Raw genomic sequence first — 25,000 nt, forward strand, 5'->3', positions numbered from 1 at the left:
CGTTTTTGGGGCTTAAAAACGCAAAAAAGTGAAACCATCCTCCAGAGTGGAAATCTTAAAAACGCTCCACCGTCGCGTCGGTGCGTTCACACCGGACGCGCGAGTGATTTCAATGTTAAGTCAATGCAAAGATGTTTTCTCTGCAGACCTCTTAACCAGCTCTTAACGCCTGCGATGTAACGCCACATTTTCTTTGAAGGTGTCCTCCTCTAAAAGTGTCCGCCGTCCGTGTGAAACAGTATGCTATTTTTATTTACCCGCCACGGTGGCCGGTAGGTGAAGCGAGTTTACCCGCCACAACACAAAATCACCCGCATTTGGCTGGTGGCGGGTGCTAATTTCCATCCCTGACACACACACACAGTGTTTCAGACGTGTTGAACTCTAGATCACATCATGACACCGGACCAAAGTTCATCAGAAGGTTTGTTAGCACTGAAACTGACAATGTTGATCGTGACTGTCGTGTGTTTTGCGGAGTCGTTTCACTCTTTCTGTGATTGTGTGACTTACAACTTCTGAATGCGTGTGAGAAGAGCCGAGAGAACGGCCTGGATCTCAGCGCCGGAACACGTACACACCACTGGATGCTTCTGAACCTGCAGCTGCTCTGCAACATACTGACACACACACACACACACACACACACACACACACACACACACACACACACACACACACACACACACAGTTCAGATTCCTGTTCATGATTACAGTTTGTTTTTTTACATGTGTGTATATACAGTATACATTACACACACACACACACACACACACACACACACACACACACTCAAGTCAAGTGAGGTCTCCATTTATATAGTGCTTTTAACAATATGAATTGTTTCAAAGCGGCTTTACAGTGATAATAGGAAATTACAGTAACAGAGATTGTTCTAGAATAAAGCGAATAGTCTTTCTTTACAAATTGACCTCACCAAATGACACACACTCAAACACACACTCAAACACACACAAAAATATATAAACACAAACACTCACACAAATGCAAACACACACACACACACACACACACACACACACACACACACACACACACACACACACACACACACACACACACACACACACACACACACACACACACACAAATCACAAACACAAACACAAACACAAACACAAACACAAACACACACACAAACACACACACACACACACAAACAAACACAAACACACATACCTGTCCTTGCCAGTCTGTGCCATTGATCAGGATGAGACTTTCAGGAAGAGCAGCATCAGATAACAGAATCTGATTCAACTGATCATATACAGCTTTCCTGAGGACCTGCACACACACACACACACACACACACACACACACACACACACACACACACACACACAGGGATGAGTCAGCTGAACATAAATAATTCACAGAGACTCCGCAGAACAAGATGAAACACTGCATTAACATTCCTTATTTAAACCACGGAAATGAATGAGAAATGTGAGAGAATCCGAGGAGAACCGCGTTCTGAGAAACACCCCGTTTACACAAGCACTGAAGAAATACCACAGTGAACGTTTCAAATATTCATTTCTCATCTCAATTTGAAATGATTCTCATTTTGATGAACCAATATTGATTCTTAAATCCTAAGATTCAATCTTTTAGTCTATGCGGTTTTCAGGTGACGCATAAACAGAAACATTATCTCTAGCATGCAGCTTGTAAACAACGTCACGCAACATTACATTTACCTCAGAAACGCTGTTCAGTGTCCATAAACTCGTTAGTCAAGGAGTAACTAAATATATGCACTAAATATTTTGTTTGTGTTTACATAATATATGTGTGTGTGTACTGTGTATAATTATTTTGTATATATAAAGTATACACACACATGCATGTATATATTTAAGAAAAATGTGTTATTTGTATATAAAACATTTATATTTACATATAAATTATATACAAATATATATACAGTATGTGAATATTTCTTAAATATAGACATGCATGTGTGTGTATTCATATATATTCATACAAAATAATTATACACAGTACACACACACACATATTATGTAAACACAAGCTTTTATTTTTGGATGCGATTAATCGTTGTCCAGCACTAGAAAATGTACAAACTGTACCTAATAAACATCCAAAATGAATCTAAATCAAATTGGATTGAATCAAGATAGGAACTAAATGGAATTGCAAGCTAGTGAATCAAACTCTAATGTGATGTAATGTAACGAAATTCAATGTAGTGCGATGTAATGTAATATAATGTAATGTGATGTAATGTAACAAAATGTAATGTAACGAAATGCGATGTAGTGCGATGTGATGTAATGTAATGTAATGTAATGCGATGTAATGTAATGTAATGTAACGAAATGCGATGTAATGTAATGTGATGCAATGTAATGTAATGTGATGCAATGTAATGTAATGTAATGTAATGTAATGTAATGCGATGTAATGTAATGTAATGTAATGTAATGCGATGTAATGTAATGTAATGTAATGCGATGCAATGTAATGTAATGTAATGTGATGTAATGCGATGTAATGTAATGTAATGTAATGTAATGTAATGCGATGCAATGTAATGTAATGTAATGTGATGTAATGCGATGTAATGTAATGTAATGCGATGTAATGTAATGTAATGTAATGTGATGTAATGTAATGTAATGCGATGTAATGTAATGTAATGTAATGTGATGTAATGTAATGTAATGTAATGCGATGTAATGTAATGTAATGTGATGTAATGTGATGTAATGTAATGTAATGCGATGTAATGTAATGTAATGTAATGTGATGTAATGTAATGTAATGTAATGTAATGTAATGTAATGCGATGTAATGTAATGTAATGTAATGCGATGTAATGTAATGTAATGCGATGTAATGTAAAGTAATGTACTGTAAAGTAAAGTAAAGTAAAGTAAAGTAATGTACTGTAATGTAAAGTAATGTACTGTACTGTAATGTAAAGTAATGTACTGTAATGTAAAGTAATGTACTGTAATGTAAAGTAATGTACTGTACTGTACTGTACTGTAATGTAAAGTAATGTACTGTAATGTAATGTAATGTAATGTAAAGTAAAGTAATGTAAAGTAATGCGATGTAATGTAATGCGATGTAATGTAATGTAATGCGATGTAATGTAAAGTAATAAACTGTAAAGTAAAGTAAAGTAAAGTAAAGTAAAGTAAAGTAAAGTAAAGTAAAGTAAAGTAAAGTAAAGTAATGTAATGTAAAGTAATGTAATGCGATGTAATGAGATGTAATGTAATGTAGTGCGATGTAATGTAATGTGATGTAACGCTCTACCTGAGTGCTGTGTCCGAGCTCAGGTGATCTCTCGCTGTCGGAGCTGTTGGTTCGTTCGCTCAGAGGTTTGGAGAGCTGTCGATCTTTCACAGGAGTGCAGCGCTTACGGGGTGTGTTTCCTCCATCCAGCCTGCAACACACACACACACCATCATTTCTATGCGTTTTCTGACTGAATTCCTGCACTTCAATCTAGATCAACCCTGCTTAATTACGCTTACAAACACACACGCGTTGTTGGGGAAGCGACTCTGAAACTGTAGTTTGACAAGCTATAAGATACTCTTAAGTTAAAGTAGTTAAGATACATTTAAGCTAATCTTCTGAAAAAGTAGCTAGCTACACTACAAGTTGGGGTTTACAACAACATAATGCAATATAATTATGATTTCAAAGAGGATAGAGTGAAATAAAGCTGGTTAATTAATCAATTTAAAAAGGCTATAATTCTCTTCTCAGTGAACTGTACAGCCGCAAGATGCGTGGCGTAACAATAGATGGCGGTAACGCACAATTTTTGTAAGTGATCTATTAAGAAGACGACGCTACTTGTTGGAAAAAGTAGTTCGCTACTGGAAAAGCTACACTGTTTTAAAAGCAACTGAGTTGCTGTTAAGCTACTGAAAAACGTAGCAACTAGCTCGCTACTTGTTGTTAGCTACTCCCCAACACCGCATGGTATCACTGAAGATGTGTGTTGGTGGCCTGACCTGGGTGACGGCATGGACTGAATCTCGTTCTTGCTGGTTTTTAAGGGTGTACGTGGTTTTTCAGCCACAGACACTGTTATACAGGGGCCGACATCAGCGAACAACTCCTGATCATTCAGTTCCTACACACATTCAACACAAAAGAGCATTAAAACATAATAACCAGAAGAATTGAAGTCAGGCAAGTGAGCATAATACACACTGAGCGCGGAAGACTTAGGACTGTGTGAAAATGTGACTTATTTATGTTTTTTTGCTTTGAATCAACTGGTGTTTTTAGTGTAATAAACAACTTTTTGACAAATGTTTTACTTGAAAAGTGTGCTTGTACTATCTTTAATTTTAAAATAAATGACATTTAGTAAATTTTTTTCCATATATAATGTAAATATATGCATGCTTCAGACTATATTTGTGTGTCTCACCAGTGTGTCGGTCTCGGACAGTGGCTCGTCCAGGTTACGGCTGCGCGAGTGTTTGAGTTTATCTGACGGCGGCTGCTCCCCCTGCTGGACACACACACGAACTACAATCACATACACCATACACACACACACAAACCTACTAAGGGTGTCCAATCCGACTCCTGAGGGCCAGGATTTAGCTCACCAGCTACAGCACAATTGCCTGGAAGTTTCTGGAAGGTGTGGTTAATTAAGGATGGCGCTAAACTTTGCAGGACAGTGGCCCTTTGGACACCCCTGTACTAACCACTCACAAACAGGGCCTAAATAAACACTCGCCAAGCACCAAAAGCAGTAAAAATCGGCGTTGGCGAGTGTATGAAATGCTGTCAATCACCAGTTGGCCGGTAACCTTTATATTGTGAGAGCATGAATATGAACGACGCTTAGGACAGATATCGTCACGAAAGTTTAAGCCTTGCCAATATAAATAATCAAGCGCAACAAGACGCGAACAGGAGCTCATTTTGTTACTCACACACTGTGTGGCAAGTTTAAACATCCATACACACGCACAGAAATCCACATCTCAGACCGCACACGAATACTAAATTGAGCTCTCTTTCACGTCGTCTTGTGCTTGAACGGACAAATTCACACAAAACCATGTCAAAAACTGCCCATCTCAGCGAGTATCCAGGTAAACACAGTAGGTTATGTCTTAAATGAACATAAACAGTTAAACGCATGTGTACAGAATGTACACTGGATCTGTGCATTAGGTCTTAAAGGGACAGCAGCCTAATATTTTTGCTGCTGTCTGCGTTTTTAATGTAAAAAAAACACTTACTGCTCACTGAATAACTTTTGTAACATTAATAAGGATTAATCTGTTTAATTCATACAGGTAAGACTATGCAGTGTTATTTTACTTTTGATTAGCATACTTTTTTCAATTTCGGTACCTGAAAATTTAGAATTTTCACTGGTATCTTAAATTTTGGCGCGATAACTACCTGTTTTTGCAAAAACAGTTTAATCGCCGGTCATATTTATGGCTGGTAAATTTTCTAAAAGGGATAGTTCATCCAAAAATGAAAATTCTGTCATAATTTACTCTCAAGTTGATCCAAACAGTTGATGGTTGCCATTGACTTTCATATTATGTAGAATGAAATTAGTAGTTTGGTGTCATATTTTTAGATTTGAAAGATTTTTTAATTGTTTAAATGTTCCTTTAAAGGAGACATATCATGCTTTTAAATTGTTCCTTTTTACATATAAATCATACATTTGTAGTCTATATAAAGCGGAACTGCAATGCTTGGGTCTGAATTCCTCATTATTATAGCTCCACAGGCCCCTTTTTTACCCCTTTTCTAATGTGCTTCTGAAAGCAACTCGTTTTGGTGCGGTCTCTTTAAATAATATTGAGACACTTCATACCCCGCCCCCTCTCCAGGTTGTAGCGGTGACACTCGGTTCAACTCCACCCCGTTCGGCCATTTTTGTAGTCTGGTAGCAGAGATAGGATTATCTAGCGCACAGAAACTTTTATACACACGTTATTAACAAAATGTCAACAACGGAAGACTTGTCCAGCCAGCCTTACATGTTCGAGCCAGAGCCGGAGCGAGATGAAAATGAAGACGACGAACCTGCAGAACAACGTCTTCATATGGATGTATCGCAATGGTGTGTACTGTATTTACACATGAAACTTTGGTCTTCCGACCTTTTACCACCGTGTCGATTTATTTTGATTAATATGTCCGAGGGAGAGAGCAAGACAGCGTCTAGTTTGGAGACGGTGATGTCTTGTTTACACTTTCGCCTGGCTCTGAAGAGAGAGAGTGAGCGCGCGCGCGACCGGGTCTCTCTCTCTGCTCGTTCTTTCAGTTAAACATGCTCCTGTCACAAGCGCGGCAGTTCATCTAAATTAGACGGTGTAATGAAGCGTGTGGGTTACTACATCCAACAACCGAACATTTTAACTTACCCTCTCGTAACTTCTGCATCCTTTAGCTTGGACTACAAAATTGCAGCGAGAAATAATAATGGCGGATTGCTCGAAGTGTTGGGCCGGAAGTCAATGTCCTTATTTGGCAGTTCCGCTGCAAATACTGTGACGTGATAGTTCAAAAAACGTCATAGATAACAGAAAAATCTGAACCGGTTGAAAAATATGACCAAAACAGAATATAAAGATATCAACGAAGCACCTGTCCTGAAGAGAATAATTTCATCTTTTCTGTACTTCTAAACACTCCAAATATACAACAAAATGCATTTAAGGGCTAAAAAAGTGCATTTAGCATGATATGTCCCCTTTAAATCACTGAAAGAAACTGAATAATGAATAAATCATTGTGTTCATTCAGAAAGAGATTAATCAGACAGATTCAAACTGATTTAAAAGCACCAAAAGTGACAAAGGCCCTTCAGTGCCATCGAAGGGAGAGAGAAGACTACATTAACACTAATGCGTATTACCTTATAAAGGTTTTGATGTTAAAATACTTTCTTCAGTTCCAGATTAACACTGAGACATGCTTTGCACTCTTTTTACATGCGAGTGTGAGCGAACCGAAGCTGTGTGTGTGTGTGTTACTCACGGGGCTGACGGCGTCTCGACTCAGACTGCCTTTACTGTTCAAGCTGCCGATCTCTGTCTGAGAGCTCGACTGGGACATGCCCTCAAAGAACGGCCTGGAAAACACACACACACACACACACACACACACACACACACACACACACACACACACACACACACACACACACACACACACACACACACACACACACACACACACACACACACACACACACACACACACACACACACACACACGATTTGTTAAAACATAAATAAAAAAGAGGAACACAGCACTGGCAAAGCTGCTCGTCTCATTTCTGTGTTCATTTCTTAATGCTACACGCAAAACCTTCAGTCTGTGATCTTTATTAAATGACACACAAAAATCAAAGCGCATAAAAGACATAAATCAATAAACACTTCATTCTCAGTTACAATAACTGTGAAATATACTCCAGCTTTTTGGAGATCTAGAATATAGCAGACATCATATGCTCCCCTTGTTCATTTTGTTTATTTATATGTTGAATAAGCTTTATTTTTATATGGTCAGTTTTCATTTTAGTTTGAATCATTTTGTTATGGGCTTTTGTCATTTGTATTAGTTTCTTTACATTTTTTTTGCTTTCATTTATATTTATTTCAGTTTTAGTAGTTTAAGTACTTATTTTATTTCAGTTGTAATTTTAGGCTTTTCATCTAATATTTATATTTTTCCCACTTCAATGGTTTGTTTTATTAACAATAACACTGTAAAGTCATGAATGTTTTAAAAAACTAAATTTTTTGTCTTGTAATATTAATAATTTAAATACTTTCATCTTCTAAACCATACTGTAACTTAATAATAACTTTACTAGCTACTTTATTAGTTTAGCAGCTGCTAATATTAATAGCTGTTCATAAGTTTAAATATTTTGCATGTAAATAGAAATGTTATTTTGTTTGCCATTTTGTTTGAATTCAAAGTTTAAAAAATTCTTCGAGATTTCAAGACATGAACTACAGCTAAACCAGTGCGACGCAAGTAAAACTGCATTATCAGTATTTATAAAAAAATGATATGAAATAAATCAATGTATAAAAGCTATAAGAACATATAATGCAAGAATTACTAACATGAGCTGAATTTAATTAAAGATCCAGTCCTAATTTACCAGTGATATTTTAGTAGTATGTATATACTATTATAGTTTTTATTTTATTTTGAATTAGCTTTATTTTTATATAATTTTGGTATGTGCTTTTTTATATATTTCTATTTAGCTTTATTTTTATTTAAGTTTTAGTCATTTGTCTAAATAAACTTATTTTATTTCAGCTAAGGAAATATTTCTAATTCATATTTCTTTCATGTGATATTTATAATTTATAAAGCTTCAATTCAATTAACAAAATGATTTTTAATAGTTTTAGGTTACAATAACAAACACTGGCAAATACTAACAAAACATCTTGTTTTGTGTTTGACGGAAGAAAGAAAGTCATGTGAGTAAATTACGACAGTTCTCTTCCTCAAACATCGTGAGTAAATCCTGAGTAAATCCGTCAGGATCGTCTGCAGAGAGTGGACGAGGCCTGGGATCAGAAGGAAGTCAGTGAGGACTGAGACACACTCTGTGTCCGTAAACACAAACACAAGCGGCTGCTTTGACACTAACGCTCATCCTGATTGGCTGACTGAATCCTGGCAGTGTTTGAGTGAACAGCAGCGATTGGTTGTTAACTGGTTGATGGAAAACTGGAGGTTATGAGACAAGGACAGACGACCTGATGACACCAGCAGAGGGCGCCGCAGACTGTGTGTGTGTGTGTGTGTGTGTGTGTGTGAGTGAGAGAGAGAGAGAAAGAGAGAGTGAGTGTGTGTGTGTGTGTGTGTGTGTGTGTGTGTGTGTCTCAGTTTGGTGTGTGTGTGTGAGTGTGTGTGTGTGTGTGTGTGTGTGTGTGTGTGTACACCTCAGTTTGGGTTTAGGAGTGCTGAGGATGCTGTCGGTCTCCTCCATCTCTGTGTGTGTGTGTGTGAGAGTGTGTGTGTGTGTGTGTGTGTGTGTGTGTGTGTGTGTGTGTGTGTGTGTGTGTGTGTGTGTGTGTGTGTGTCTCAGTTTGGGTTTAGGAGTGCTGAGGATGCTGTCGGTCTCCTCCATCTCTGTGTGTGTGTGTGTGAGTGTGTGTGTGTGTGTGTGTGTGTGTGTGTGTGTGTGAGTGTGTGTGTGTGTGTGTGTGTGAGTGAGAGAGAGAGAGAAAGAGAGAGAGAGAGAGTGTGTGTGTGTGTGTGTGTGTGTGTGCGTTTGATTAATATTACATTGTGGGAACCAAATGTCCCCACAAGGATAGTAAAACCTGAGATCACCTCCATTGTGGGGACCAGCCAGCGGTCCCCATGAGGGGAATGGGTAAATAAACATACTAAATTGTATTTTTTTGAAAATTTAAAAATGCAGATAGTTTTCTGTGATGGGTAGGTTTAGTGTAAGGGGACAGAATATACAGTTTGTACTAAACCATTAAGTCTATGGGGAGTCCCCACAAAGATAGTGAACCAGACGTGTGTGTGTGTGTGTGTGTGTGTGTGTGTGTGTACCTCAGTTTGGGTTTAGGAGTGCTGAGGATGCTGTCGGTCTCTCTCTCTGTGTGTGTGTGTGTGTGTGTGTGTGTGTGTGTGTACCTCAGTTTGGGTTTAGGAGTGCTGAGGATGCTGTCGGTCTCCTCCATCTCTGTGTGTGTGTGTGTGAGTGTGAGTGTGTGAGTGTGTGTGTGTGTGTGTGTGTGTGTGTGTGTGTGTGTGTGTGTGTGTGTGTGTGTGTGTGTGTGTGTACCTCAGTTTGGGTTTAGGAGTGCTGAGGATGCTGTCGGTCTCTGAGTGTGTGTGTGTGTGTGTGTGTGTGTGTGTGTGTGTACCTCAGTTTGGGTTTAGGAGTGCTGAGGATGCTGTCGGTCTCTGAGTGTGTGTGTGTGTGTGTGTGTGTGTGTGTGTACCTCAGTTTGGGTTTAGGAGTGCTGAGGATGCTGTCGGTCTCTGAGTGTGTGTGTGTGTGTGTGTGTGTGTGTGTGTGTGTGTACCTCAGTTTGGGTTTAGGAGTGCTGAGGATGCTGTCGGTCTCTGAGTGTGTGTGTACCTCAGTTTGGGTTTAGGAGTGCTGAGGATGCTGTCGGTCTCTGAGTGTGTGTGTGTGTGTGTGTGTGTACCTCAGTTTGGGTTTAGGAGTGCTGAGGATGCTGTCGGTCTCTGAGTGTGTGTGTGTGTGTGTGTGTGTGTACCTCAGTTTGGGTTTAGGAGTGCTGAGGATGCTGTCGGTCTCCTCCATCTCTGGCCCGCTGTCGCTGGGGTTGTACATCTCCAGACTGTCGTAGAGTTCGTCCAGGTCCTCCTCCACCTCCTGGATCTGCTCACGGGACACGTGCTCCAAGCCGAAACCCACCTGAGGAACATCAACCCATGCTTTCAGTCAGGTCCTATACACTCAAACACAGGAATACCCAGCTGACAGCAGAGAGGTGCAGACACAACAGGCTCATCTCTGAGTGTGAAGTGAGAATGAAAGGTGTTGGACTGAAAGCCAGAGGTGCGGCTGACAGTCGGGCGAGAACGAAAGGAAATGATAAAGGTCAGAGGTCAGATCAGTCGTATTTCAGCAGGGTTTAATGGAGCCGAAGGAACGAGACGTTACCTCATCTGACACCTTAAACCTCTTCAGCAGCGCCACAAACTTCTGCTTGATGTTGGGTTGCTGGAGAAATAAAAACAAGAATTAAATATTTATAACACAATTCAGACAAAATACTGAAATCATTCAAAAAGTCCTTCATCTGTCCATGTAGTTACTGGAAATGCAGTCATTTACTCTCTGAATGTCACCAGGACATAAAACAGATGGTTTTCTTTATTACTTTATAAAAAAGAAAGAAAAAAAAGATAAAAAGCTACAAAAGTGCCTCTTTAATGGTAATGTTGTGTGTTAACCGGAGCTCACTGCGGTCGTTCATATTCATCAGTACAGAGATGCAGTATGAGTGTGTGTGAGTGTGGGTGTGTGTGTGTGAGTGTGTGTGTGTGTGTGTGTGTGTGTGTGTGTGTGTGTGTGTGTGTGTGTTAGTGTCTTACTCTCGTGATGGAGGCGTTGGAAGTAAGTTTGCGTCTGGGTTTCTTCTTCCTCACCTCGTCCTCTTCATCATCTAGATACTGAAACACACACACAATCCATTAAACACACACACATATATATACACAGCTATATATACACTCACTCACTCACTCACTCACTCACTCATAGACACACGCAAATATTTATTTTTATAAAGCTATCTTATGAGACTGTTAAAATGATGTGACTGTTCTGATTGTTTTATTTTTATTTTTTATTATTAGTCTACAGAAATATGTCAAAACACAAAAATGTATTCAACATATAAGGGAATAAAGAAGCATTATTAATAAAAAATTAATTAATAAATAAAGTCACACACACGGACATTTTATTTAAAAATATTAATTTAAAAATAATTTATAAAAATACTTTATTATAGTTATTTTATTAAAAATATATTTTTTTTTATTAATTTATAAAAAATATTAATTTATTAAAAATGTAAAATACATTTATTTAAAACAATTCATTTTTTAAAAATATTATATTTTATGTATTACACCATCTTTTAAAATCTTCTAGATTATTTAGATTTTTTATTTTAAATTAATTTATGTTTATTTTATGTTTATCAAAAAATTTATTCAATTTAAAAACATGTATTACAAAATTAATTAATTAATAAAAAATGTGTGATCAAACACACACACACACACACACACACACACACACAGTTGACCTACATGATGTACGGGATCGTCGCTGCCCTCCTGCTCAGACGAGTAACTCTCCTCCTCTTCCTCGGAGTAGTTATCAATATCAGGAGAACGATCTGAGCGCAAGAAAACAAGAGAGAGGAGTGTGTGTGAGAGAGAGAGAGGAGAGAGAGAGAGAGGAGAGAGAGAGAGAGAGAGAGAGAGAGAGAGAGAGAGAGAGGAGGAGAGAGAGAGAGAGAGAGAGAGAGAGAGAGAGAGAGAGAGAGAGAGAGAGAGAGAGAGAGAGAGAGAGAGAGAGAGAGAGAGCACAGTAAATGAGATGTACAGTCCAGGGCTCGACATTTTGCCTTTTCATGTGCAAGTAAATCTGTCATTCACTTGTTCGAGTAAAAAAGTTGCTTGTACGGAATTTTGTGTGTGTCTGTGTGTTGTAAATATAATTTATTCTGAAGCAATATTCTCATCGGTGTTCAGTCAGCTTTGATATAGGCTATTTAAATCTGCATATTGTAATATCTGCACCTTTAAAGGGCACATCAAAAAAATGTCAAATTCAAGCACTTCAAGCAACTTGTACGAATATTTTCTTTGTACATTTGTAAGTTAAATAAAGGTTCAAGAGAATTAACAAATCACAGATTTTTTATTTTATTGCGTGAAAAAAAACAAAAAAAACTTTGTCCCAACTTTTCTGGAAATGGGGTTGTACTTCTTCATAAATATGGCTGTTTTCAAGGTTTTTTCCAGGACTTCAAGCACTTTAAGCACCTCGTAGGAACCCTGTGATTGGTCAATTGCTACACCAACCCAGTGAACTGGTCTCTCACCGTTCATCTTGGCTTTGGGTCCCTCGTGGTCGATGGGCTGACTGGACAGAGAGTAGACTCTGATCTCGGCCACCGGGACGGACACCTCCTTCAGCTGACTGTGCAAACCCAGAACCTGAGCGCCCTCCGTGGGGTGCTGCATCACCTGACCACACCCGAAGACATCCATGAGCAAACACAGAGTCACAGCTTCACCTCAGCTAGTGCTTATAGAAAAACATTTATATCACGGTATTTTTCAAAATTATACCGTTTCACAGTATATGACGGTATTGATATAATACAAAGCATGATTGGGTGTTAACTAGCCTGGAAATCCAGACCTAAATCTGAAAGATTAATGGTCTGGCATCGACTAATGAAAATCGGCCAGCTCGAGGGGCGGCACCAAGCGTGCATTTGAAAATCTCACTGCACGCAATTGGATAACACTACGACCAATCACAATAAGCCCCATACGCTACCAGCGGAGCTAACTGGTAGATTAGACTCCCGCCGTATCCGGTCGGCAAAACAGCAAAAACGCCCTTCTTGCAAAGGAACGATTCGAGCGCCGTCTTCTGTTCCTGTTTTAGATAAAAGGCAAGTCTAACTCGTTCATTGTAGCGGCCAAAGCCGCAATGTTTACTAATGACTTCGACGTCACAGCGCTGTCGTCATCCGTTTAGCTCGCCTCTGGCCCGCCTATATCAGATAACCCGATGTGATTGGTGCAGCTCAGATCGAGGGGCATATTTAATGAGCATCATTACTCGACGCCAGAGTAACTCGCTGAGCAAATTCAACTTGTGCTCTCACGAGGACTCTGGATTTCCAGGGTAGGTGTTAACCACATTTTCTACTGATTGAGAGAGGGAATACTGCAGTAGATTGACTCAGAATGCCCTATTTTACTGTCATGAGTGAATATTGTAGAACAATTCCACACTAGTATTAATACAGGTTTGCAAGGCTGTTTACAAAGAGCTGCCAGCAGGAGTCGCTTTAGGAGCGGCAGAAACAGCGGTTTCCCCGGTAACATATGTACACAAAGTGGTTTCCCCGGTAACGGCTGAACACAAAGCGGTTTCCCCGGTAACGGCTGAACACAAAGCGGTTTCCCCCGTAACGTATGTACACAAAGCGGTTTCCCCGGTAACGGCTGAACACAAAGCGGTTTCCCCCGGTAACGTATGTACACACATCGGTTTCCCCGGTAACGGCTGAACACCAAGCGGTTTCCCACGGTAACGGCTGAACACTGAGCGGTTTCCCCGGTAACGGCTGAACACAAAGCAGTGCAGCGCTCATAAACGCTGCTTTGTTCATAAACGCGGGGAAATTCAGACCTTAGTTTCAGTAGTCATGTCAAAGCAATAACTAAATCAGCATACTATCATCTAAAAAATATTGCAAGAATTAGATGCTTTGTTTCCAGACAAGACTTAGAGAAACTTGTGCATGCTTTCATCACCAGCAGGGTGGATTACTGTAATGGACTCCTCACTGGCCTTCCCAAAAAGACCATAAGATAGTTGCAGCTCATACAGAACGCTGCCGCCAGGATTCTGAGCAGAACCAGAAAATATGAACATATCACACCAGTCCTCAGATCTTTACACTGGCTCCCAGTTAGATTTAGGATTGATTTCAAAAGTATTATTACTGGTATATAAATCATTCAGTGGCCTAGGACCTCAATACATAACAGATATGCTCACTGAATATAAACCCAACAGATCACTCAGATCATTAGGATCATGTCAGCTAGAAAGACCAAGGGTTCACTCTAAGCATGGTGAGACTTTTAGCTATTATGCTGGAACCAGCTTCCAGAAGAGATCAGATGTGCTCCTACAGTGGTCACACTCAAATCCAGACTCAAATCACTTCTGTTTAAGCTGTGCATTTACTGAATGAGCACTGTGCCGCTGTTCGTCCGACTGTTTGTACTGTACTGTACTGTATTTTATTTTTCTAAACTGTTTTAATTATTCTTATTTCTTTTTATTATTTCAATTTCTTCTATGTAAAGCACTTTGAATTGCCATTGTGTATGAAATGTGCTATATAAATAAACTTGCCTTGCCTTGCTTCATCAGGAAAGAAAGATTAAATGAAAATATCATCGAGACTTTTCTAAAGACAGTCAGACTTCCCTTCAAAAGATACATTCATATAAAAACACCCGCACCGTGTTTTGACTTTGAAACGTGCAGTGCTCATGTTTATTCAACAATGTCAAAGCCTTTTGGAAAATCTATTTGTGGCGGGCAGTGTTGATATTCTGAACCAATGTATGGGAAACACTGTAATATCATTTGACAACTATCAATAATAGTTGAACCTATCCATCTTCACCATCATGCTTTAGTAACACACACAGCTGTGTTTCATCACAGTGCAACAGTGAAAAGACCCTCTCAAACAGTGTCGCGCCGCGTTCCCAACGTTGTTTAAGCGACATACACCGGTACTGCGGTATATTCAAAATTCATATCATAACAAAAATAAACACCGGTATTCGGTATGAACCGGTATACCGCCCAGCTCTAACCTCCGCCATGTTGATGAGGCCGAGCGCCAGCGTCTTGTAGCCCAGGATGGTTCGGTTCTTGTACCTCTTCCTCCTCTGCAACATGATCTGAAGCTTGTTGGCGTCTCGCTTCAGGAAGTGAGGATACTGAGGAGAAGAAGAGTGTTTGATTTAGGCCTTCTGGACGTGATTCTGTTAGAGAGATCTTGTGTTCACACACACACACCTGTAAGGAGAAGGTGAGCTGCAGGTCTGTTTCCGTCTGGCCGCTCGATGGCAACAGGATTTCATTGGAACGAAGGATTCGCTTTGAGCCCTGAGGGAGAAGAGAGGACAGATGGTGAACATCATTAGACGGAGGGGAGCGTTGGGTCTTTAAGATCGAAATGAGAGAGCAGAAAACGCAAACCTTTAAATAATAAAACCTCTGTTGGGTATTTACGCTATTGTTCAAAAGAAAAAATACAGTAAAATCAGTAAAATTGTGAAATATTATTACCATTTAAAACAGCTGTTTTCTATGCGAATATGTTGTAAAATGTAATTTATTCCTGTGATCAAAGCTGAATTTTCAGCATCTTCAGAGTCACATGATCCTTCAGAAATCATTCTAATATGAGGATTTGATACTTAAGGAACATTTCTTATTATTATCAATGATGAAAACAGTTTAATATATTTCTGTACATTTCAGGATTCTTTGATGAACAGAAAGTTCAGATCAGATTAAACATTATAAATGTCTTTACTTTCGCTTTTGGTCAATTGAATGCATCTTTAAAAGCATTAATTTCTTTCAAAAAAATATGTATATTTTACACACAAATGAAGATCTGCTGTGAGGAGACACGGTTCTGATGCCAGTACCGAACTGTGAAAAACGACTATCACGAGAATAAACAGGTGTGCTCCAGCGTTCTGTCCTTTTAGGGTCGCATCTTGTGACATCACATCCTGTTTTTAGTTTGTTTAGATGTCTTTGGTCCGTGTTGTGTTCATATTTCAGCTGAACCGCACCAGAGTTCGTTTGGAGGCGGATCGAGACTCCTCTTTTCGTTTGGTTCGGACAGCAGCGTTCACACTTATTCAAATGAACCGCACTAACAGAGCAATCACACCAGGGTTAGGTTTAATCCAACCAGACATGCCAAGTGTGAACACACTAAGTAAACGGGGTCAGTTTAAGTGTGATGTTGAATTTGAGCAGAACGAGTAAAGCACCTGGAGTTTGACAGCGATGACCACAGACGTCAGATCTTTATCCAGCTCCTTCAGCATGACCAGCTTCTTCAGAGTCAGATTGAAGAGCCTGCGGACACACAAGTCACTCCACAATTCAATAATGTATCACAATATTGGGTGGCAAATGAAACGGCGGCAAACGTACAAGAGAGACTGTGAGAAAGTGAATCAGTATCGATCAATTACAATGGGACTGATCTAGTTGAGTCGTGTGGTGGAGCACAGCTTTATTGTGACAGATATGAGCACGTGTGTTATTCTCATCTTGTTTCGGAGGGTCAGGGAAGGTTAGCGAAGGGAATCATTTACAGTGACTCCTGAAATAGAGGCTCTTCCGACAAGAGCTGCTGCCATACAGATCAATAACAACCTAAAACCGATACTGACCCGACAACAATCATCAGACACACACACACACACACACAACCTCAGGTGGGCGACGTGCATTTTCACACGTCAGCATTCAATACACCATTTACTTTTATATCAATCATCAAAGGCGTTCGTTTAAATTCTTCCATCTACACACACCCTCAGTCTCTCTTCCACTTCTGCAAAATATAAAAATAAACAAAAACAGGTTAAACACCGATTCCTCAGAGGAAAGACAGACAATATCAGCAGAGTGAAGATGATAAAAGAAATGAATCGAGGTGGTTTATTAATATAAAACATGTATGTTTAATGTTTACCATGCTAATACAGCTACTTGAATCTGTAGCTTCTTGAATGCCATTTTTGATCAAATGCTTCATTTAAAAGAGCCCTGTTATGCCCTTTTACTATATCTTTGTTGTTTCTGAGCTCTATTAGAGTAGTTTTTCATGCTTGAATGTTCAAAACACATTATTTTCCCCATATAATCCACTGTTGCAGCTCCTCTCTTCCCAGTCTGTCAGTAACGCTCTGTTTAGTTCCTGTCTCTATGAAGCCCCTCCTTCTGAAAAGCACACTGTGCTCTGATTGGTCGGCTGGAGCAGTGTGTGTTGTGATTGGTCAAGTGCGTTGAGAGTGTTTGGGAAATGCCACACCCCTTATCATAACCACCAGTTTCAACACACTACTAACTAACTCAACCAGGCCCCGCCCTTTTATTCTGTATGGAAGCTTGTTTCCGCCACAGAATAAAACATTTTAAAAGATAATTGCGATTTTCTGTCTCACAATTGCGAGTTTACATCTCGCAATTCTGATTTTGTTTTTTGGAATTGCGTGTTATAAAGTCAGAATTGCGCAATCCTCGCAATTGTGAGTTTATATCACGAAATACTGGACTTTATAACACGCAATTGCGAGTTTATATCTCACAATTCTGACATATTTTCTCAGAATTGTTGTGAGATAGGCTATAAACTCGCAATTGCGAGTACACGACAGGACTATGTGACATCACCAACCCTAAAATGTCCATAAACCCCGCACCCAGGAACGCGATTTATAGATTATCGTGACAGAATATGCTAATCAATGACTAGAAGATAACTACACATAAGCTACATAAATTCATCAACTAACCCTTCTACATGTTGTCACTTCTTCTTGAGTCTCTCCATCATTGTCTGACTCCGGTTTGAACATAAAAGGTTAAACGTTTTTGAAATTTTCAGTGCATGTCTGTGTGAGGTAAAAGGACACAAGCTCTTGAAGCTCCGCCCTCTGCGCCGGGAGCAGCAGCTCATTTGCATTTAAAGGGACAGACACAAAAACGGTGCGTTTTTGCTCACCCTCAAAAAGTGACAGTTTTAATATGCTATATAAAAATATCTGTGGGGTATTTTGAGCTAAAACTTCACATACACACTCTGGGGACATCTAAGACATATTTTACATCTTGTGAAAAGGGAATTATACCACCCCTTTAAGTCGGTCACTCCTAAACACTGACTTCAGCACACACTCGGGTCTAACATTCACCAGCCTCCGGTCACTGTGCAGTGCAACAGAAGCGAAATATTGTGACATTAGTGCTTAACAGCAAAGTCACAATTATTCATTGTGAAATGTAGGCTATGTTGCAAAAAAACAACAAAACAACAACAACAACAACACTGCAACTGAGAAAACCTCAGTGTTCATGAGGGTTGAATCACAGCCTTCATTCGACGTCACGAGTTCAAGAGTCACGGACGACTAGAAAGTGAAGCTAGTTTCTCATCAGGATCTTTAAACGCTTGGACAGAAACGCTGCAGCTGAATGAATGTTACACACAGGGCTTTTAGCATGGCGTGCCTGAGCAGGAACACGAGCACAGCAAACTAAATTAATATTAAACACCGACATCAGCGGGGAACTGAAGACACGTCCGTTTCCGAAACAACGATCAACGAGACAAACTATTAGCCGCAAGCTCCACATTAAATACACTCAATAAAAACACATTAAATACGCTAAATAAAGACACTCAACACATGAAACATGCAGCAGATGGACGTGTGTTTCAGCACAACACACCTAAACCTCACACACGTGAACCACACTGAACATTCGAGCTCGTTTCTTTGATTAATAATAAATTAACCTAACCGCTTTAGTGTGTGTGTGTGTGTGTGTGTGTGTGTGGGACGCCACACGAGTTTATCTCCCATAAATCAGGTTATTACAGTAATAAAGCTGAAGATAACAGCTGTACGGGTTCATAAAGTCTCGATGGGACGGCTACTGCTACCATATGTTTATTAAAATCCAATAAACATATAAACACAGCTAATCTTCTCTCAAACTCATCTAGATTACAGTGTTTCACACTTCTAATGCACCTCTTAAATGAAGAGAAACACTATAATTAGACCATGACCTTAAACAAAAACATTCCTAACACATATATTGGCATTTTTTAGATTTAAAGGGGTCATGAGAAATCAAACCTGCTCGATCTTTTGGCATATAAGAAGTGTTTATACCATTAAAACATCCTGCAAGTTTCATAGCTAAAAACGTCCTCCTCGTAATAAACAAAGCATTTATTTAAATCAGGCTCCAAAAACAGCTTGTTTTGATATTGGGTGACCTGTGATGTCACATGGGAAAATGCATTTGCATATGCCCGCCTCCAGAGCAAGACATCGACCAATAGTTATACATCACGACTATATGTTTGTTCGGAGCATTTTCGCAAAGAAACTTTTGATGAAAGATGAATCAGTGACTGTATTGAATCTGACAGCAACTGTATCACAAACCGCAAGTAAATGATTTCATAATGCTTTATCGGTAAATTACGGTTTAAAATGGATAATGTTTTCAGAACACTTACTCGCATTGTATTACTGATGAGATTTAAAAATAAAAAATGTAATACAAATAAAATATGTATAAATAAGTCAGTAAAACATAAATAAATGTAAGTACATACATAAATCATTGATAAACGGTATTCTATAAATACACCATGTACATGAGGTCAGTTAAAAAGTAAAAAAAAAAAGTGTTTGCTGCTCATCAAGGCTGCATTCATTTGATCAAAAATACAGTAATATTGTGAAATATTTTTACAATTTAAAATAACTGTTTTCTATGTGAATATCTAGTCAAATGTAATTTATTCCTGTGATCAAAGCTGAATTTTCAGCATCATTACTCCAGTCTTCAGTGTCATATGATCCTTCAGAAATCATAATAATATGATGATCAAGAAACATTTCTGATCATTATCATCAATGTAAAAAAAAACTAAAAAAAACAAACAGTTGTGATGCTTCAGATTTTTGGTGGGAAAAGGACACATTTTTCTTTGTACTCTGAGATGAACATAAAAAGCATTTATTTGAAATTGAAATCTTTTGTCACATTATGAATGTCTTTGACACATTTAATGTCTCCCTGCTGAATAAAAGTATTCATTTCTTACAAAAAAAATCTTGCTGCTGACCTCAAACTTTCGAGCGCTAGTGTATGAATGTTCTGTAAGTGTGTGCTTCGTCTCGTCTCGTCAGCTGTCACACACACACACACAGGTCAAAGCCTCGGCCTGTAACTCTACAGTGACCCTTCAGCTACAGAAAACACACGTCATCAATCACACACAGCTGCCCGTGCGACGCGAGCGCCTCTTCTCTGAGTGTGTGTGTGTGTGTGTGTGCGGCTTTGATTAGTTTGGGAACAGTTTCACACACACAGGTGTGGAGAGGAGATCTGATCGCTGTCTGGGTCGGTCCTCAGATCTATGAAGAAAGAGCTTTACAGGACTGTGGGACGCTTTTACTCGCTGTCATGAGATATTAAAGGAACAGAACAGCAGTCGACAGCTGAAAGCTCACCAGAGGGTTCAGGAGAACAAATGAGGTGAAGCTTGGATTTTTTGTTTACAGGCTCACAAAAATACTTCAATGATAACACAAAACTGGAGCTGTGCAGCTGTCCAAAAGCCTGGACTGGTTTTAGGAGGAGAAAATATGCATAAATAAATAATAGAGTAATAAATAAGTCAGTAAAAAGTAAATAAATAATTCCATAATCAATAAATCAGTAATAAATAATCACAGACCAACTGACAGTTTGATGGATATATAGATTGATAAATAGACTCTCACTGAATGTGATTCTAATGGTCGTCTGTCTATAAATGAGATCTAATGAAGCTCCTTAACATTCTTCTCACACACAGACACACTCTTACATCTCTGACCTTGTCAAAGAGGACACTTTATAATGTGCACACACACACACACACACACACAGACACACAGCGCCTCTCATTACATGACTGATTTTCCATGACCTTCAGCACAAACACTGATGCTGGAAGGTGATTGGCTCTTTGTTGCCTCACATCTGTCCATGTTTTCATTCCCAGCGTCTCTCGAGTACCTGTCTTCCTTCAACACACACACACACACACACACACACACACACACAGTCACACACTTTCCTTTCCTCATCCCATCGAGACTCACTTTATTCCCTTTATTTTGCTGTATTATGCTTGTATATAGTCCATATACATATATACATACATACATATATGTGACCCTGGACCACAAAACCAGTCACAAGGGACAATTTTTTTTTAAATTGAGATGTATACATAATCTGAAAGCTAAATAAATATGCTTTCTATTTATGTATGGTTTGTTAGGATATACAACTACTGAAAATCTGGAATCTGAAGGAGCGAAAAAAATCGAAACATTGAGAAAAATCGCCTTAAAAATTCTCCATTTATGTTTGCGATTTTGCTGCATTCACTCACAAAAATAAATGTTTTATGTATTTATGGAAGGAAATTTACTAAATATCTTCATGGAACATGATCTTTACTAAATATCCTAATGATTTTTGGCATAAAAGAAAAATCGATAATTTTGACCCATACGATGTATTGTTGTAGCCTGGAAATCCAGACCTAAATCTAAAAGATTAATGGTCTGGTGTCGGTCAATGAAAATCGGCCAGCTCGAGGGGCGGCACCAAGCATGCATTTGAAAATCTCACTGCACGCAATTGGATAACACTACGATCAATCACAACAATAAACCCCATACGCTTAGCTACCAGCGGAGCTAACTGGTAGATTAGACTCTTCCAGTCGGCAAAACAGCAAAAACGCCCTTCTTGCAAAGGAACGATTCGAGCGCCGTCTTCTGTTCCTGTTTTGGGAAAAAGCCAAGTCTAACTCGTTCATTGTAGCGGCCAAAGCCGTTTCAAACAACTGGTGTTCATCCATAGGCATCTTGCAATGTTTACTGATGACTTCGACGTCACAGCGCTGTCGTCATCTGTTTAGCTCGCCTCTGGCCCGCCTATATCAGATAACCCGATGTGATTGGTGCAGCTCGGATACAAGGGCATATTTAATGAGCTCCATTGCTCGACGCCAGAGTAACTCGCTGAGCAAATTCAACTTGTGCTCTCGCGAGAACTCTGGTTTACCAGGGTAGTATTGTTGGCCATTGCCACAAATATACCCGTGCGAATTATGACTGGTTTTGTGGTCCAGGGACACATACATACATATATTTCTCAGACAGGGTTTTATCATGCTGTTCTCTCTTCAGTGTGTTTGCTAACAATCTAACAGTAATAATGATTAGTTTGTGTAATGGACGTGACCTGAAATCAGTGTAATTACACAGGCTTCTTTAACACAGAGTAATCACCCAGACACTCAGATAACCAGCGGACTAGATGATACACACACACACACACACACACACACACACACACACACACACACAGTTCTGCAGATCAGGAGCTGTTCCAGTGCCAGTGTGTGCTTTCACATTACTGTCGCATTACAGCGCACTGAAGTAATAGAGGCTCGTGTTTCTCTGGCTCCATTCAGACACAATTAAACACACTCAAAGCAAACACACTGAGGCGGAGCTGGACGAAGCCCAATCCATGAATCAGCCAGACGCAGATGTCTGAAGCTCTGGGAAGTTCTGGCTGATCCAAACAGCCCTTCTCCCTCGGAGAGCCGGAATCAGCCGTGCCATTCATCCAAAACACATCATCAACAGCTCATGCTCACACACACACACACACACACACACACACACACACACACACACACACACACACACACACACGCCTCCAGCGCAGCGTTTAACCCTCGACCGGCCGCACACACACACACTCCCACTCACATCCTGAACTCTGGGAAATATCTGCCATCAGCTCTCGTTTACACGAACGCTTCCCGACGCAACTGTGCCGAAACCCTGTAAACACGCCAGGATGAGGAGCGTCGACATCAAACGGCACCCCGGGAAAATCCTAACGTTATTGTGGAAACACCCGGCACACAACACACCCGGATCGATCCCCATGTGGTCCCGGTGAGACGACAAATGAAGTACAGCGTGTGTGTTAGCATTAGCAACAGTGCTAGGGAGCAACTATCTAAAACTAGCAACTCTTCTAGTGTTTTCCAGCAGCGCTTCCAGTCACAAACTACAGAGGAACACTTCACAGCTTGTGTCATATTTTACTGCACATATGCAACTTTACTAGAGTCAAATGATGCCATAACCAAAAATTATATAATAATATTTAATATAATAATTTACTGGCAAAACTTTACAATAAGGATCAGCTTAGTTAAAATGTCATGAACTATACTTCTTCAGCATTTATTAATCTTATCAGCATATTAATTTCAACATTTACTAACACATTATTAAAATCAAAGATTGTATTTGTTAACATTAGTTAATGCACTGTGAACTAACATGGACAGCTGATTGAACAAACATTAACAAATACTGTGTAACTAATGTATTGCTCATTGTTAGTTCATGTTAGTTAATGCATAAACTAGTGTTAACTAATGAACCTTATTGTAAAGTGTTAACTTTATTATAAAATATATTTTCTTAAATGCTTCCATGTATCATTGTCAACTATAGAAATCAAGTTGTTTTGTGAGTCAGATAAATAATATTTTAAAATAAACACTAATAATAATATTACTATTACAATTATAAAATCAATAATTTTATAAACCAAAAGTAGTTCAATTCTACTTCGCATAACTTTTAACTACATAAATCATGGCACTTTATTGGGTATGCACCAGACAAATAAAAATATAAATATATATATATATATATTTATTTCCAAAAATATTTTAAAAACTGTAAATAAATATGTAAAATAAATTGTAAATATAAAAAAATAATACATATAAAAAAAAATATAAAAAAAAGGATGCACAGATATGAACATTTGGGCTGATACCGATAACCGATAATTCTTTATATTTGTAAGCCGATAACCGATATATTGGCCGATAAATCTAAATCCACATTTTTATATAATTTTTGAAAGCCTGATTACAAAAACAAAAATCTCACCATTTAAATCCATGTCTCCAGCACACAATTATAATAATGTTCTCATTATAATTGTATGTTGTCTATATGACAGACTGCACATGTTGCACTGAACTCTATTTTCCTTTTTTTCAAGTGATTCCAATCATATTTCAAGCCATTTAAAACCATAATTGCGAACAGTGAATGCATCTGAAGCGTCTCAGCTGAAGGAAATAATACATTATTTATGTTCTTTTCGGGCCGATAACACTAACATTATAAATTATCATATATCGGCCGCTACCGATATGGTGACCGATATATCGTGCATCCCTAAAAAAAATTATGGGTATTTAATAAATCAATATTTAATACATACATACAGTCCAAATACTCCAAATATTATAGAATATATTTCATATTGCTGCTGTTGAGAATCGCACAGCTTGGAAAGCAACCGGTTTAAAGCACGAGCGTCCTGCAGATTGGTCATGTTGGGAAATAGAGCCGTCAAAACCAGAAGAGGGCGAAGACGACAGAACAGACTCTCCTCCCTCTGTGCTTCTCTTTTATCCTCTTCTGATAGTCTTTCACTTCCTGTTCTCAGTCCTTCTCCTCACATACGCACACACACAGACACCATCAGTCACACGCTCAGATTGACGCACGTTCTTCTGCTGAGGGAATCTCATTGACACGTTCATTCACACTTCATTCACAGATTCATTGAAATAAAATAAGAATGTGTTCTACAGAAAAATATGTTGCTTTAGGACCATAAAAGTCATTTGAAATGCAAGTTGAAATAGATTTTCTTCCCTATTGTGGCGTATA

The 25,000-nt window shown here is 39.0% G+C and overlaps 1 protein-coding gene across 2 annotated transcripts in view; it reads right to left on the minus strand.

The window, feature by feature from the left end:
• pacs1 (phosphofurin acidic cluster sorting protein 1) overlaps positions 1–25,000 on the minus strand; it is a 56,385-nt gene that overhangs the window by 9,900 nt on the left and 21,485 nt on the right. Inside the window, exons 2-15 of one of the 2 annotated variants that reach the window (XM_082162338.1) lie at positions 16,391–16,478; positions 15,396–15,485; positions 15,191–15,316; positions 12,655–12,799; positions 11,855–11,943; positions 11,129–11,206; positions 10,695–10,754; positions 10,285–10,445; positions 7,043–7,136; positions 4,449–4,529; positions 4,024–4,145; positions 3,314–3,443; positions 1,202–1,306; positions 514–620 (exon numbers count right to left, since the gene is read on the minus strand). In XM_082162338.1, coding sequence (XP_082018464.1) covers positions 514–620; positions 1,202–1,306; positions 3,314–3,443; positions 4,024–4,145; positions 4,449–4,529; positions 7,043–7,136; positions 10,285–10,445; positions 10,695–10,754; positions 11,129–11,206; positions 11,855–11,943; positions 12,655–12,799; positions 15,191–15,316; positions 15,396–15,485; positions 16,391–16,478 — 1,476 coding nt within the window. Of the gene's footprint in view, positions 1–513; positions 621–1,201; positions 1,307–3,313; positions 3,444–4,023; positions 4,146–4,448; positions 4,533–7,042; positions 7,137–10,284; positions 10,446–10,694; positions 10,755–11,128; positions 11,207–11,854; positions 11,944–12,654; positions 12,800–15,190; positions 15,317–15,395; positions 15,486–16,390; positions 16,479–25,000 lie in introns of both variants that reach the window. The other variant, XM_082162337.1, reaches the window with a different exon arrangement.

Source organism: Leuciscus leuciscus, assembly GCF_965113295.1.
Source record: "Leuciscus leuciscus genome assembly, chromosome: 2".
Lineage (NCBI taxonomy): Eukaryota > Metazoa > Chordata > Actinopteri > Cypriniformes > Leuciscidae > Leuciscus > Leuciscus leuciscus.